The sequence below is a fragment of the Pristiophorus japonicus genome, chromosome 2 (genome assembly GCF_044704955.1).
Source record: "Pristiophorus japonicus isolate sPriJap1 chromosome 2, sPriJap1.hap1, whole genome shotgun sequence".
NCBI lineage: Eukaryota > Metazoa > Chordata > Chondrichthyes > Pristiophoridae > Pristiophorus > Pristiophorus japonicus.
Window position 1 is genome coordinate 8,569,294 of NC_091978.1, and position 17,425 is coordinate 8,586,718.

Here is a 17,425-nt window from a genome sequence, read left to right on the forward strand (position 1 = left end):
CTCCACAGCTCTCTGGGGCAGAGAATTCCACAGATTTACAACCCTCATTTCTCCTCATCTCAGTTTTAAATGGGCGGCCCCTTATTCTGAAACTAGTCTTTTCTATTCTAAGACTATGTCCCCTAGTTTTAGTTTCCCCTATGAGTGGAAATATCCTCTCTGCATCCACCTTGTCGAGCCCCCTCATTATCTTATAAGTTTCAATAAGATCACTTCTCATTCTTCTGAACTCCAATGAGTATAGGTCCAACCTACTCAACCTATCCCCATAAGTCAACCCCCCTCATCTCAGGAATCAACCTAGTGAACCTTCTCTGAACAGCCTCCAATGCAAGTATATCCTTCCTTAAATACGGAGACCAAAACTGTACACAGTACTCCAGGTGTGGCCTCACCAATACCCTGTACAGTTGTAGCAGGACTTCTCTGCTTTTATACTCCATCCCCCTTGCAATAAAGGCCAACATTCCATTTGTCTTCCTAATTACTTGCTGTACCTGCATACTAACTTTTTGTGTTTCATGCACAAGGATCCCCAGGTCCCTCTGTACTGCAGCACTTTGCAATTTTTCTCCATAATTTGCTTTTCTAGTTTTTCTGCCAAAATAGATAACCTCACATTTTCCCACACTATACACCAGCTGCCAAATGTTTGCCCACTCACTTAGCCTGTCTATATCCCTTTGCAGATTTTTTTGTGTCCTCCTCACAATTTGCTTTCCAAACCATCATTGTATCATCAGCAAACTTGGCTACATCACACTCGGTCCCTTCATCCAAGTCATTAATACAGATTGTAAATAGTTGAGGCCCCAGCACCGATCCCTGCGGCACCCCACTAGTTACTGTTTGCCAATCGGAAAATGACCCATTTATCCCGACTCTCTGTTTTCTGTTAGTTAACCAATCCTCTATTCATGCTAATATATTACCCCCAACCCCATGAGCTTTTATCTTGTGCAGTAACCTTATATGTGGCATCTTATTAAATGCCTTCTGGAAGTCCAAATACACCACATCTAATGGTATCCCCCATTACATCCTCAAAGAACTCCAGCAAATTTGTCAAACATGATTTCCCTTTCATAAAACCATGCTGACTCTGCTTGATTCAATCCTGCTTTTTCAAATGTTGTGCTGCTGCTTCCTTAATAATGGACTCCAGCATTTTCCCAACCACAGATGTTAGACTAACTGATCGAGAGTTTCCTGCTCCTTTTTTAAATAGGGGTGTCACATTTGCGGTTTTCCAATCTGCTGGGACCACCCTAGAATCCAGGGGAATAGGACAACTAGAATAATAGAATGGTTACAGCACGGAAGAAGGCTATTCGGCCCGTCGAGCCCGTGCCGACTCTCAGCGAGTCCCACTCCCCCGCCCTTTCCCCGTAGCCCTGCAAATTTTGTTCCTTCAGATACTCTTCCATCTCCCTTTTGAAAGCCGCGATTGAGTCTGCCTCCACCACCCTCTCAGGCCGTGCATTCCAGATCCTAACCACTCGCCGCGTAAAAAAGTTTTTCCTCGTGTCGCCTTTGGTTCTACTGCCAATCGCCTTAAATCTGTGTCCTCTGGTTCTCGACCCTTCCACCAATGGGAACAGATTCTCTCTATCTCCTCTGTCCAGACCCCTCATGGTTTTGAACACCTCGTTCAAATCTCCTCTCAACCTTCTCAGCTCCAAGGAGAACAACCCCAGCTTCTCCAGTCTATCCACGTAACTGAAGTCCCTCATCCCTGGAACCATTCTCGTCAATCGTTTCTGCACCAGAATTGGACACCATCCTGCCGTTGAGGCCAAACCCGTGCCTGCAGAGATTACATTTCTCTGTCCATTTGCACACTCTTTTAATGTTTCGTTTTTCAAATATTTTTAGACGCCCTTGTTTAAGATCTGCTTTCACCTATGTTTCTGGTCGAGTATTGTAGATTACATGGTATAATGTCCCAGTCCTTATAACACAGCCGTCCTTTGAGATTGCACAATCAGTGCTATGGGACAGGTTCTAGTATCTTAAAACCTGTACATCAGAGTGTGCCAGAGCACGCATTGTTACGATCTCAAAAGAGAGAGAAAGTCGAATGACTTAATGACGCAACGATTCAGCTCTAAATGACCTCAGCCTGTGTTGAACTAACATTTAATTGTACAGTCGTAGCAGGACTTCTCTGCTTACACAACTGTGCATCATCGAATTTATCAGCAGCAACTTTTCCACCTCATTTTTTATAACAGTGGCTATTTTTAGAAGCTGGCTTGTGACACAACATCACTGATTTTTTTTTATAACCCATGGAGATTATTCTGGCCCAATCTGGTTTGGTTCATTGAACAGCACAGGTTGGATACAAAGGGCAGCAGTGCCCCCTAGTGGTCTGTGGTGTATTTAAATACAAGCAGAACATGAAAGGGAAGGGAAGACTTTGCATTGTGAGGTCAGGACGTCCCAAAGTGCCTCACAGCCAATGAATGTACTGTTTCCAAGTCTAGTCATCGTTGTAATGTAGAAAACGCAGCAGGTAAAATTATGCACAGCAAGCTCCCTCAAACAGCAATGTGATAATGACCAGATAAATCTGTTTTTGTGATGTTGGTTGAGGGATAGCGCCATGGGATCTTTTACATCCACCTGAGAGCAGACGGAGCCTTGGTTTGACATCACATCCAAAAGACGGCACCTCCAACAGTGTGGCGCTCCCTCAGTAGTGCCCTTCCGACAGTGCGGCACTCCCTCAGTACTGCCCCTCCGACAGTGCGGCACTCCCTCAGTACTGCTCCTCCGACAGTGCGGCACTCCCTCAGTACTGCCCCCCTGACAGTGCGGCACTCCCTCAGTACTGCCCCTCCGACAGTGTGGCACTCCCTCAATGCTGCCCCTCTGACAGTGCGGTGCTCCCTCAGTACTGCCCCTCCGACAGTGCAGCGCTCCCTCAGTACTGCCCCTCCGACAGTGCGGCACTCCCTCAATGCTGCCCCTTCAATAGTGCGCCGCTCCCTCAGTATGCCCCTCTGACAGTGCGGTGCTCCCTCAGTACTGCCCCTACGACAGTGCGGCACTCCCTCAATACTGCCCCTCCAATAGTGCGGCGCTCCCTCAGTACTTCCCCTCCACCAATGCGGTGCTCCCTCAGTACTGCCCCTCCGACAGTGCGACGCTCCGTCAGTACTGCCCCTACGACAGTGCAGCACTCCCTCAGTACTGCTCCTTCGACAGTGCGGCGCTCCCTCAGTACCGCCCCTCCAACAGTGCGGAGCTCCCTCAGTACTGCCCCTCCGACAGTACAGCGCTCCCTCAGTACTGCCCCTCCGACAGTACAGCGCTCCCTCAGTACTGCCCCTCCGACAGTGCAGCACTCCCTCAGTACTGCCCCTCCGACAATGCAGCGTTCCCTCAGTACTGTCCCTCCGACAGTGCAGCACTCCCTCAGTACTGCCTCTCCGACAACGCAGCGCTCCCTCAATACTACATTGGAGTGTCAGCCTAGATTACGAGGTGATTGAATTGAACCTCTTGTGATCTTGGATTGAGAAATGGTTTGAAACTAGCCTCCTCAGGATGTGGAGACATTAGGCGCTCTCATAAAGGGGACAACCCCCCACCCCTCGTCCCTCGGTCCGCTCACCCCTTGTACTAACCACCTTCCTCATCATTGTTAACCACGTGAAACACTCAAGAAGCTCGACACTATCCAGGACAAAGCAGCCGCTTGATCGGCCCCCCATCCACCACCTTCAACATTCACTCCCTCCACCACCGGCGCACCGTGGCTGCAGTGTGCACCGTCCACAAGATGAACTGCAGCAACTCGCCAAGGCTTCTTCGGCAGCACCTCCCAAACCCACGACCTCTACCACCTAGAAGGACAAGGGCAGCAGGCGCATGGGAACACCACCACCTCCACATTCCCCTCCCAGTCACACACCATCCTGACTTGGGAATATATCGGCCGTTCCTCCATCGTCACTGGGTCAAAATCCTGGAACTCCCTCCCTCACAGCACTGTGGGAGCACCTTCACCACACGGACTGCAGCGCTTCAAGAAGGCGGCTCACCACCACCTTCTCAAGGGGCGATTAGGGATGGGCAATAAATGCCGGCCTTGCCAGCGACGCCCACATCCCGCGAATGACTTTGTAATGATTGCTGCACGTGTGATGCCTGCAGCCTCACCTTGCGGAGAGCCTCCACCTGTTTGAAGTCCCTCCTCCGCATGCGCATCCATCGCCGCCGCCTGTTGGTGTGGTACATCTTCTCCGCCGGGGTCCAGGACTTGGGCTTACGATCCGGCGGGATGGTGAACCCGTACTCCCAACCTGCCAATGGGAATCACAGGAATAGGTCAGAGCCGGAGAGACCCCGCAGGCAATGTAAGCCACGCCTCGATTTCAAAATTCAATGACCCCTCCATTTCAAAATTCTCAACCTCGCTTTCAAATCCCTCCAGGGCCCTCGCCCCCTTCCCGATCTCTGTAATCTCCTCCAGACCCACAACCCCCCCCCGAGATGTCTGCGCTCCTCCAATTCTGCCCTCCTGAGCATCCCTGATTATCATCGCTCCACCATTGGTGGCCGTGCCTTCCGTTGGCTGGGCCCCAAGCTCTGGAACTCCCTCCCTAAACCTCTCCCCCCCTCTCTAAACCTCTCTCTCCTCCTTCAAGATGCTCCTGAAAACCTACCTCTTTGACCGAGCCCTGTCCTAATTTCTCCTCATGAGGCTCGGTGTCAGGTTTTTCTATCATAACACTCCTGTGAAGCGTCTTGGGATGTTTCACCAGTTTAAAGGCGCTTATATAAATACAAGTGGTTGTTGTAAACCTGGAGTAGCCATCAAGTGGCAGGGCCAAGGGGAAAGTCTGAGGGGGGTGTTTTGAGGTTCTCGGAGAGAATGAGTTGCAGCAGGAGACGGTGCCATGAACCTTGATTTCAACACCACGAAGATGCAAGAAGACTTCATAAGAGCATAAGAAATAGGAGCAGGAGTCGGCCATTTGGCCCCTCGAGCCTGCTCCGCCATTCAATGCGATCATGGCTGATCTGATTGGCCTCAGCTCCACTTCCCCGCCCGCTCCCCACAACGCTTGACTCTCTAGTAGACTGGTAGCGGAATGAAGGAGGAAGATGCAGAGGGACATCGGCCACAGCGGTAAATAGAGACACACAGGGTTACCTCTCCTCTCCTGCTGGCCCAACACCTACCCTGTTCATCAACAGCTCTGTTGAGGTCAGTGGACCATTCGACATCTTCCCATTTCCAGCCGCCCGGGCACTCGATGTCATCCTTCGGCAATACCTTCTCTCCGTTCTGCAACAGAAAGGATTCTCATTACTCCCTGCACTGCCCATTACCCCCAAACCTCTGCCCCGAGGAACCCCATAGAGTTCAGGACCCTCCCTCTCATGGTGCTCCTGAAAACTGAGGGGTGTTAGTGCTCCATTATCCAACTCTTTTCTGTTTCAATGTCCCTTGGTTAGGGAGGAGATCACGTCTTATATAAGGTAGGCTAAAGAGGAGGAGATATAAACATTTTGAGGGTTCTGGAGCGTAATGTATGCACCTGTGAGTATGCTCACAGGTTTGTACAGCTGTTGAGCACGCCGCCTATCCTGGGCCGACGTCCGACGCACGGCCGATGCCATCGAGTCGCCAAAAACAGCACTGGACCCTGACTCCATTAGGCGTGTCGAGGAGGCTCAAGCACGTGGGGGGATTCCGTCTGAACTGACCCCCGTCCGGACGGAATTCCTCATCGGCACCAAGCCCCGAAACCTCACTCGGGAGCCGGCGCCTCACAACTTGAGCCTTCTCCAGGAAATCCCCTCCGTGCCTTTCAGTTCTGCGCGGAGGGGATTCCTGTATGAGCTGCTCCTGCACACTCACCACCTTGCTATCCTCGCCTGCCGTCCGGACACGCCATGGCGCGCCACCTTGCCGTCCGGAGGAGGCGGGGGTCCCCGATGGAGTGCACTCTACGCGAGAGTCCTCCCACTATTTATCGGGGACTTGGCCTGGAGGGTATTACACGGAGCAGTCCTGTGCAATAAATTTTTAAGTCGGTTCACAGGCTCCCAGGCCGCCTGCAATTTCTGCGGTCTGGAGGAGTCCGTGTTCCATGTTTTTATTGAATATGCAAGGTTGCAGCCCCTGTTTCATTATTTAAAGGGGCTGCTCCTCAATTTCTGGCTGCACTTCAGCCTCACTCTCCTGATCTTTGGGCACCCTGTGCGGAGGGGAGCGGGTCGGTCCGAGGGCCTCCTCGTAGGACTGCTCCTGGGCATGGCCAAGGGGGCCATCAGCCGGTCCAGGCAGTGGGCGGTCGAGGGGGTCATTCAGCCCGACTGCCTGCCTCTCTTCCGCGGTTACATCTGAGCCAGGGTGTCCCTGTAGATGGAGCACGCGGTGTCCACCGGTACGCTCGCGGCCTTCCGCGAGAGGTGGGCGCCGGAGGGACTGGAGTGCATCAACATCCCCGGCAAACCAATTTTAATTTGATTAAGGGTTTTTAGTACAGTTTTAAACTGTTAATTTGTGGGTTCCAATGCCAAAAGGGGGCACTTGATTTAAAGTTTCTACCAAAAATAGTTGTAGAGCTGTTGAATTGGGAATGGCTTCGCCAGTCACACGATGTTCGCAAGACTCAATAAAACCCCAGCCAGTTGGGTTCGGGGCATCCACGATGGGGCAGGTGGTTGTGAGCCTGGTGGATGAACTGGTAATGTGTAGTGTGATTGTTAAACCTTTGCTATTAAACCAACCAGTTCTTAATAGCAATGTGTTGCTATGAATTCTTAAGCAAAGAACCCATGAAGCAAATTCATTACACAGAGGAATTTTCCAGATTTTTCTTGCCCTTAATTTGCCTTGTGGTTTCTATCTGTTTTTTTACCTCTCCAAAGGGGATTGTGAGGTGACCAGCAGGTTGGGGGGGAGGGATCTTATAAATTAATGCTTCAGGCATCACGACTGTGTGGGGCTAGCTAGATGGACCAGGTGGTCTCTTCCTGCCCGTCATTTTCACATCTAAAGATAAGTCTGAGCATTCACCGGTGAGATACAGAGTAACACTCCCCATACCCTGCCTTAACACTCAATCTCAGCCCCAACTTCAAGAGGTCAGGGGCAGGTTGGTGGAATGGGCGAACACATGGCAGCTGGAATTCAAACCAGAAAAGAGCATTATGATATATTTGGTAGGAAGAATGATGAGAGACAATATGGTAAAATTTGGTAAAATTTTAAAAGGGGTGCATGATCTGAGAGATTGGGGGTGCTTGTGCACAAATCGTTGAAACACAGAAACACAGAAAATAGGTGCAGGAATAGGCCATTTGGCCCTTCGAGCCTGCACCACCATTCAATAAGATCACCTCAGTACCCCTTTCCTGCTTTCTCTCCATACTCCTTGACCCCTTTAGCCGTAACGGCCATATATCAGCATTTAGGAAGGATAGACAGAAAGGAAAAGGAGGTGGGGTGGCGTTGCTGGTTAAAGAGGAAATTAATGCAATAGTAAGGAAGGACATTAGCCTGGATGATGTGGAATCGGTATGCTGGAGCTGCGGAATTCCAAAGGGCAGAAAACGCCAGTGGGAGTTGTGTATAGGCCACCAAATGGTAGTAGTGAGGTTGGGGACAGCATCAAACAAGAAATAAGGGATGTGTGCAATAAAGGTACAGCAGTTATCATGAGCGACTTTAATCTACATATGGATTGGGCTAACCTAACTGGTAGCAATGCGGTGGAGGAGAATTTCCTGGAGTGTATTAGGGATGGTTTTCTAGACCAATATGTCGAGGAACCAATCAGGACGCTGGCCATCCTAGACTGGGTGATGTGTAATGGGAAGAGACTAATTAGCAATCTTGTTGTGCGAGGCCCTTTGGGGAAAAGTGACCATAATATGGTAGAATTCCTTATTAAGATGGAGAGTGACAAAGTTATTTCGGAAACTAGGGTCCTGAACTTAAGGAAAGGTAACTTCGACGGTATGAGGTGTGAATTGGCTAGAATAGACTGACAAATGACACTTAAAGGGTTGACGGTGGATAGGCAATGGCAAACATTTAAAGATCACATGGATGAACTTCAGCAATTGTACATCCCTGTCTGGAGTAACAATAAAACAGGGAAGGTGGCTCAACTGTGGCTAACAAGGGAAATTAAGGATAGTGTTAAAACCAAGAAAGAGGCATATAAATTGGCTAGAAAAAGCAACAAACCTGAGGACTGGAAGAAATTTAGAATTCAACAGAGGAGGACTAAGGGTTTAATTAAGAAGGGGAAAATAGAGTACGAGAGGAAGCTTGCAGGGAACATAAAAACTGACTGCAAAAGCTTCTATAAATATGTGAAGAGAAAAAGATTAGTAAAGACAAACGTAGGTCCCTTGCAGTCGGATTCAGGTGAATTTATAATGGAGAACAAAGAAATGGCAGACCAATTGAACAAATACTTCGGTTCTGTCTTCACGAAGGAAGACACAAATAAACTTCCGAATGCACTAGGGGATAGTGGGTCTAGTGAGAAGGAGGAACTGAAGGATATCCTTATTAGGTAAGAAATTGTGTTAGGGAAATTGATGGAATTGAAGGCCGATAAATCCCCAGGCCTGATAGTCTGCATCCCAGAGTACTTAAGGAAGTGGCCCTAGAAATAATGGATGCATTGGTGATCATTTGCCAACAATCTATCGACTCTGGATCAGTTCCTATGGACTGGAGGGTAGCTAATGTAACGCCACTTTTTAAAAAAGGAGGGAGAGAGAAAGCGGGTAATTATAGACCAGTTAGCCTGACATCAGTAGTGGGGAAAATGTTGGAATCAATCATTAGGGATGAAATAGCAGCACATTTGAAAAGCAGTGACAGGATCGGTCCAAGTCAGCATGAAAGGGAAATCATGCTTGACGAATCTTCTGGAATTTTTTGAAGATGTAACTGGTAGAGTGGACAAGGGAGAACCAGTGGATGTGGTGTATTTGGACTTTCAAAAGGCTTTTGACAAGGTCCCGCACAAGAGATTGGGATACAAAATCAAAGCACATGATATTGGGGGTAATGTACTGACCGTGGATAGAGAACTGGTTGGCAGACAGGAAGCAGAGAGTCGGGATAAACGGGTCCTTTTCAGAATGGCAGGCAGTGACTAGTGGAGTGCCGCAGGGTTCAGTGCTGGGACCCCAGCTCTTTACAATATACATTAACGATTTGGATGAAGGAATAGAGTGTAATATCACCAAGTTTGTAGATGACACTAAATTGGGTGGCAGTGTGAGCTGTGAGGAGGACGTGAAGAGACTGCAGGGTGAATTGGACAGGTTAGGTGAGTGGGCAAATACATGGCAGATGCATATAATGTGGATAAATGTGAGGTTATCCACTTTGGGGGTAAAAACACGAAGGCAGAATATTATCTGAATGGCGGCAAACTAGAAAAAGGGGAGGTGCAACGAGACCTGGGTGTCATGGTTCATCAGTCATTGAAAGTGGGCATACAGGTACAGCAGGCGGTAAAGAAGGCAAATGGTATGTTGGCCTTCATAGCTAGGGGATTTTAATATAGGAGCAGGGAGGTCTTAATGTAGCTGTACAGGGCCTTAGTGAGGCCTCACCTGGAATATTGTGTGCAGTTTTGGTCTCCTAATCAGAGGAAAGACGTTCTTGCTATTGAGGGAATGCAGCGAAGGTTCACCAAACTGATTCCAGGGATGGCTGGACTGTCATATGAGGAGAGATTGGATCAACTGGGCCTTTATTCACTGGCGTTTAGAAGGATGAGAGGGGATCTCAGAGAAACATATCAGATTCTGACGGGTTTAGACAGGTTAGATGCGGGAAGAATGTTCTCGATGTTGGGGAAGTCCAGAACCAGGGGACATAGTCTTAGGATAAGGGGTAGGCCATTTAGGACTGAGATGAGGAGAAACTTCTTCACTCAGAGAGTTGTTAACCTGTGGAATTCCCTGCCGCAGAGAGTTGTTGATGCCAGTTCATCTGAGTGAAGAAGTTTCTCCTCATCTCAGTCCTAAATGGTCTACCCCTTATCCTAAGACTGTGTCCCCTGGTTCTGGACTTCCCCAACATCGGGAACGTTCTTCCTGCATCTAACCTGTCCCGTCCCGTCAGAATTTTATATGTTTCTATGAGATCCCCTCTCATCCTTCTAAACTCCAGTGAATAGAAGCCTAGTCGATCCAGTCAATCCTGCATCCTGGGAATCAGACTGAAAGTAGCAGAACAGGTTAACAAAGCAGTTAATAAACCACAAGGGATCCTGGGCTTTATAAATAGAGGCATAGAGTACAAAAGCAAAGAAGTTCTGACGAACCTGTATAAAACTAGTTAGGCCCCAGCTGGAGAATTGTGTCCAATTCTGGGCATCGCACTTTAGGAAGGATGTGAAGGCCTTGGAGAGGGTTCACAATAGATTTACTGGAATGGTGCCAGGGATAAGGGACACGGAGAGACTGGAGAAGCTGGGGTTGATCTCCTTGAAGCAGGGAAGGCTAAGGCGAGATTTGACAGAGGTGTTCGAAATCATGAAAGGTTTCGACAGAGTAAATAAAGAGAAATTGCTTCCAATGGCTGAAGGGTCATTAGTGAGAGGGCACGGATTTAGGGGGATCAGCAAAAGAACCAGAGGGCAACATGAGGGTAAAATTTTTTACGCAATGAGTGGTTAGGATCTAGAATGCACGGCCTGATAGGGTGGTGGTTACAGAGTCAATAGTCGCTTTCAAAGGGAAATTGGATAAATATTTGAAGGAGAAAGATTACAGGTATATGGGGAAAGAGCGGGGAGTTGGACTGACTGCATAGCTCTTTGAAAGAGCCGGCGCAGACTCGATGGGCCGAATGGCCTCTATCTGTGCTGTACCATTCGATCGGGCTTGGTGAACTTGGTGAAGGCCAAGTCCCGCCCAAGTGCCACCGAGATGGCTGCTGAGAGACCGGGCGGCACTTTGGGCAGGAAATTGATGAAAAATAATTTTCGAGTTGGGCCGGCGGCAAACGGGCGATGCACGCCGTCAAACCGGGCGGCAGTGAGTGGGAGCTCCCAATCTCAGCGGCACAGGTTCTTGCCGCCCCGAGGATGGAGTCGGGCCCACGGAGGGGCGAATAAAAACGATTGGAAAATAAAATTCCCCGGAAGACGTTCAGGGGAACCCATTAAGGTAACTCGCTGTGAAAAAAATGTTATTTAAAAATTCCACTAACTTTTCCTTCCAGTTTTTTTAAACTTTCCTCGCGGCGAACCTTCCCCCTGCTGGCACCGACTCCCGCCCGCACCAATCTGGCACCTCGGCCGGGCGGGCGGTCAGTCGCGCCAATCGGCCTTCCGCTGACGGAAGCGGGCGTTTCCCGGCTGCTCTCCCCTCCCCCCCCCCCCACCACTCGCTCCAGCCCCAAGTGCAAATTGGCACTGGACACAACCCGGAGAGCAATGTCGGCAGATCTCGGCGGCAGTGGGCGGTAAGGCCAACAGTTTCGGTTCCTGTGATTGTATGCGAGGGCTCTTTCCCATTGAAGATGGGCCTCTACTGGCACACACAGGAGGTCAGAGCATCCGGGGAGACCGGAGAAGCTGGGATTGTTCTCCTTAGAGCAGGGACGGTTAAGGGGAGCTTTAACTGAGGTGTGCAAAATTTTGAGGGGTGTTGATCGAGCAAATAGGGAGAAACTGGTTACAATGGCAGGAGGATCAGCAACCAGAGGACACAGATTTAAGACACGTGTCGATCTTCATAGGCAGTCCCTCGGAATCAAGGAAAACTTGCTCCCGCTCTTAAAATGGATCTTCAGGTGGCTGGACAGTCCAATACGAGAGCCACAGTCCCTGTCACAGGTGGGACAGGTAGTCGCTGAGGGAAGGGGAAGGTGGGACCGGTTTGCCGCACGCTCCTTCCGCTGCCTGCGCTTGGTGTCTGCATGCTCTCGGCGACGAGACTCGAGGTGCTCCCGGATCACTTAGGGTGGGTCAAGAACCAGAGGGGAATCGAGGGATACGGGGATCGGGCGGGAAAGTGGAGTTGAGGTCGATGATCGGCCATGATCGTATCGAATGGCGGAGCAGGCCCGAGGGGCCGAATGGCCGACTCCTGCTCCGAGTTCTTACGTTCTTATGAAACATTTTTTTTACGCGGCGAGGTGCTGTGATCCGGAAGGGCGCTGCCTGAAAGGGCGGTGGGAGCAGATTCAATCGTAACGTTCAAAAGGGTACTGGATACATACACTAAGGGAAACAATCAGTGGGGCTGTGGGGAAAGAACAGGAGGGAGTGGGACTAATAGGAGAACTCTACCAAAGAGGCACGATGGCCATGATTCTATACAGGTACTTACGATATCAGAGTAGGCGTCGGTCATGTGAATCCACTGCCCCCCCGGCAACCGGACCTGATTCTCGAATACCTCCTCGACAAAAGTCATGTGACCAGCGTCGATGTCATAGAGCAAGCTGCAGGTGAGAATGGCGGCAATGCATTAAACGGCAGTACGTCTCCGCGACTCGTTCAACCGCGGCCAAAAGCAGGGGCGGGTTCTTTCAAAATGTATCTACGGGATGTGGGTGTGCCGGTGGCAAGGCCAGCATTTATGGACGTGCCTATTTGCACGAGCAAAATGCTCTGATTGGGTCCCCTTGACCAGGTGACCTGATTGCTGATTGGTCACCTTGGAGGATAAGACACAGCCGGCAGTTTCTCTGGAGTATGGAGTTGGAACCGCCCAGCCCAAGTTCTCAGTGACTTTGCAAAGTGTGATTCAAGCCATTCTGACTGCCGACTCCAGACAGGATACAGCTCCTCATCCCAGTCCGCGTTCCTAACAACCCCCCCCCCTTCCCGCCACCCCGTACCCAAGTTCCTGTCCCATCCCCCAGCCCAAGTTCATGTCCCCCCACAGCCCATCCCTAATAAACACATAGAAAATAGGTGCAGGAGTAGGCCATTCGGCCCTTCGAGCCTGCACCACCATTCAATATGATCATGGCTGATCATTCACCTCAGTACCCCTTTCCTGCTTTCTCTCCATACCCCTTGATCCCTTTAGCTGTAAGGGCCATATCTAACTCCCTTTTGAATATATCTAATGAATTGACTTCAACAACTTTCTGTGGTAGAGAATTCCATCGGTTCACAATTCTCTGGGTGAAAAAGTTTCTCCTCATCTCGATCCTAAATGGCTTACCCCTTATCCTTAGACTGTGACCCCTGGTTCTGGACTTCCCCAACATTGGGAACATTCTTCCTGCATCTAACCTGTCCAATCCTGTCAGAATTTTATATGTTTCTATGAGATCCCCTCTCATTCTTCTAAATTCCAGTGAATATAAGCCGAGTCGATCCACTTTTTCACACTAATCTCTTGTGTGGGACCTTGTCAAAAGCCTTTTGAAAGTCCACATCCACTGGTTCTCCCTTGTCCACTCCACTAGTTACATCCTCAAAAACCTCGAGAAGATTTGTCAAGCATGATTTTCTTTTCATAAATCCATGCTGACTTGGACCGATCCTGTCACTGCTTTCCAAATGCGTTGCTATTTCATCTTTAGTAATTGATTCCAGCATTTTCCCCACTACTGATGTCAGGCTAGCCGGTCTATAATTACCCGTTTTCTCTCTCCCTCCTTTTTTAAAATTGCCCTTGAACAGGTGGCAAGCTGTCACTGAGTGTCTCACTGGGCCATTTCACAGGGCAGTTAAGAGTCAATCACATTGCTGTGGGTCTGGAGTCACGTATAGGCCCAGACCGGGTAAGGATGGCAGATTTCCTTCCTAAAGGGCATTGGTGAGACAGATGGGTTTTTACGACAATCCGGTAGTTTCACATTCAGCATCACTGACTCGAGCTTTTTAGTCCAGATTTATTTAACTGAATTTAAATTCCCCAGCTGCCAGGGTGGGATTTGAACTCGCGTCTCCAGATCATTAGTCCAGATAGAAACATAGAAAATAGGTTCAGGAGTAGGCCATTCGGCCCTTCGAGCCTGCACCACCATTCAATGAGTTCATGGCTGAACATGCAACTTCAGTACCCCCTTCCTGCTTTCTCGCCATACCCCTTGATCCCCCGAGTAATAAGGACTACATTAAGGATTGCTCATCCAGTGACATAACCACTGTGCTAGCGTTCCCGGGTACTCTGAGGGGAGAGGGTTACCCTGCCAACGATGACACCATCGGCAAGGTAAGCTGGCTTCTGCAACAAACGCGGCAATAATAAAACCAGGATACTGGTCCAGTCACATAACCACGACACGACCATGCCCCGGTGATACCCACATACCCTCCCTTCTCCATTCACTAGTGACCAGCTGGTGACTAGTTCCCTGGGAGAGAGGTTAACAGGATCTCTGTGGAGGCAGCGTGACTCTGGGATGGTAGTATCAAACCGGTAAATTCAAACCGAGTCAGCCATCCTTGGGCGGGGTGGTGGTGTGCTTGCCCCGAAGTGTGACATACAAGAAAGAATTCCCATCACTACAGTGCCTTTCATGACCCCCGGACGTCAGTGCAGCCAATGAAGTGTAGTCACTGTTACAATGTACCAAACACAGCAGCCAATTTGCGCACAGCAAGCTCCCACAAACAGCAATGCGATAATGCCCAGATAATCTGTTTTTGTTACGTTGATTGAGGGATAAATATTGGTCCCAGGACACCAGGGATAACTCCCCTGCTCTTCTTCAATTAGGGCCATGGGATCTTTTATGGTCCACCTGAGAGAGCAGACGGGGCCTCGGTTTAACGTCTCATCTGAAAGACGGCACCTCCGACAGTGCGGCGCCCCCTCAGCACTGCACTGGGAGTGTCAGCCTGGATTTTGTGCTCAAGTCTCTGGAGTAGGACTTGAACCCACAAACCTTCTGACCCAGAAGTGAGAGTGCTGTCCCCTGAGCCACAATGGACGCCTGGCTTTGGGTCTCCACCTGTGTCAGACACCTGATAGGATATGCGGGAGAAACCTCTTTCCATTCTTTCTGAATACGAGAAGCTGCAGACTGTAGGAAGATATCAGTGAACTGGTCAGGTGGGCAGAACAGCAGCAAATGGAATTCAATCCGGAGAAGTGTGAGGTAATGCATTTGGGGAGGTCTAACAAGGAAAGGGAATACACACTAAATGGTACGACACTGAAAAGTGTAGAGGAACAAAGGGACCTTGGAGTGCAGGTCCACAGATCCCTGAAGGTAGTAGGCCAGGTAGATAAGAACATAAGAAATAGGAGCAGGAGTAGGCCACTCGGCCCCTCGAGCCTGCTCCGCCATTTAATACGATCATGGCTGATCCGATCATGGACTCAGGTCCACTTCCCCGCCCGCTCCCCATAACCCCTTATTCCCTAAGGTGGTTGAGAAGGCATATGGAATACTTGCCTTTATTAATCGAGGCATGGAATACAAGAGCAGGGAGGTTATTCTTGAACTGTATAAAACACTGGTTAGGCCACAGCTGGAGTACTGCGTGCAGTTCTGGTCACCACATGACAGGAAAGATGTGATTGCACTGGAGAGGGTGCTGAGGAGATTTACAAGAATGTTGCCTGGACTGGAGAATTTTGGCGATGAGGAAAGATTGGAGATGCTGGGTCTGTTTTCTTTGGAACAGAGGAGCCTGAGGGAAGAACTAACTAAGGTGTATAAAATTATGAGGGGCCTGGATAGAGTGGATAGGAAGGGCCTGTTTCCTTTGACAGATGAATCAACAACCAGAGGACATAGATTTAAAGTAAATGGGGGGGGTTTAGAGGGGATTTGAGGGGACATTTCTTCACCCAAAGGGTGGTGGGGGCCTGGAACTCACTGCCTGAAAGGGTGGTAGAGGCAGAAACCCTCACCACATTTAAACAGTACTTGGATGTGCACTTGAAGTGCTGTAACCTGCAGGGCTACGGACCCAGAGCTGGAAAGTGGGATTAGGCTGGGTAGCTCTTGGTTGGCCAGTGCGGACACAATGGGCCATGCTGTAAATTTCTATGATTCTATGAGAGGTTACAACACACAGATTGGGGCCACTTTGTCTCTCCAGGTAACCGGAAGGGGCAGTTACTCAAATCCGCCCCCCCCCCCCCGCCCCTCACCCCCATCACCCCCTCGTGCTGCGTGCCACGGTCTCAAACTTCCCCCGATATACTCACGTTTTCTCGGGACAGATGAACCAGTCTCCCGCCCAGGCCCAGCCTGGGGAAGGTCGGAAGGAGTCTTTGGGGAGTTTGATCTTCCCGGTAACGTCTGTGTACTTGGGGAAGGTGAGGCCGGTTGTCCCCCAGTTCCCCACCAGGGCCAACTTGGTCTGATTTTCATACTGCGCGATAAACATGGCTCCATTAACCCGCAGCCCATCCGGGATCTTACAACACCAACAACTTGTATTTATATAGTTCCTTTAATGCAGTAAAATGTCCCAAGACGATTCACAGTAGCGCTTTAAGACAAAACAAATACATTTTGACACCGAGCCGCGTAAGTAGAAATTAGCGCAGGTGACTTGGTCAAAGAGGTCGGTTTTAAGGAGCGTCTTAAAGGAGGAAAGAGGGGCGGAGAACAGGAGAGGTTTAGGGAGGGAGTTCAAGAGCTTAGGGCCCAGGCAGCAGAAGGCACGATGGTGGAGCGATTGTAATCAGGGATGCTCAGGAGGACAGAAATAGAGGAGCGCAGACGTCTTGTGGGGTTGTGGGGCTGGAGGAGATTACAGAGATAGGGAAGGGGGCGAGGACCATGGAGGGATTTGTAAACAAGGATGAGAATTTTGAAATCGAGGCGTTGCTTAACCGGGAGCCAATGTAAGTCAGCGAGCACAGGGGGTGATGGGTGAGCGGGACTCGGTGCGAGTTAGGACACGGGGCAGTCGAGTTTTGGATCACCTCTAGTTTACGTCGGGTAGAATGCGGGAGGCCAGCCAGGAGTGCGTTGGAATAGTCGAGTCCAGAGGCAACAAAGGCACGGATGAGGGCTTCAGCAGCGGATGAGCTGAGGCAGTGGCGGAGGCGGTCGACGTTACGGAAGGTGGAAGTAGGCGGTCTTGGTTTTGCCGGGGGTATGTGGCCGGAAGCAATCAAGCTAAAATACCAACAGCGGCTCAGTCTGGAACGCAATAGTTACGATCCCGGGTCTCTCTCAGAGGCCAATGGAACTCACGGATTCTGCGAAGACTGACAGCTTGCCCTCGGTGAACTGGTTGAATTCCTTGTTGTCCGCTGCCATTCCGAACCAGATCCGCACCCGTACCTGGGCTGGGATCTTGCCGACCTTCGAGCTGCTCCGCGGGCGCTGGGAAAGAAGCAAGGAGGGCCGGTGGGTCTCAACGCACAACGCCGAGTACAAAGTACAAACCCAGGAAAGACCAGCGCCCACGGAACCCGCTCCTCCCGACAGACACAGGGTGGGGGGAGGGCCCCCCGAGATTCAACGCCGCCAGAAAGCTGGCGC

The 17,425-nt window shown here is 50.2% G+C and overlaps 1 protein-coding gene across 1 annotated transcript in view; it reads right to left on the bottom strand.

The window, feature by feature from the left end:
* Window positions 1-17,425, bottom strand: part of dysf (dysferlin, limb girdle muscular dystrophy 2B (autosomal recessive)) — a 220,083-nt gene that overhangs the window by 192,406 nt on the left and 10,252 nt on the right. Inside the window, exons 4-8 of the mRNA XM_070859521.1 lie at window positions 17,135-17,266; window positions 16,135-16,301; window positions 12,340-12,454; window positions 5,197-5,302; window positions 4,171-4,313 (exon numbers count right to left, since the gene is read on the bottom strand). Coding sequence (XP_070715622.1) covers window positions 4,171-4,313; window positions 5,197-5,302; window positions 12,340-12,454; window positions 16,135-16,301; window positions 17,135-17,266 — 663 coding nt within the window. The remainder of the gene's footprint in view (window positions 1-4,170; window positions 4,314-5,196; window positions 5,303-12,339; window positions 12,455-16,134; window positions 16,302-17,134; window positions 17,267-17,425) is intronic.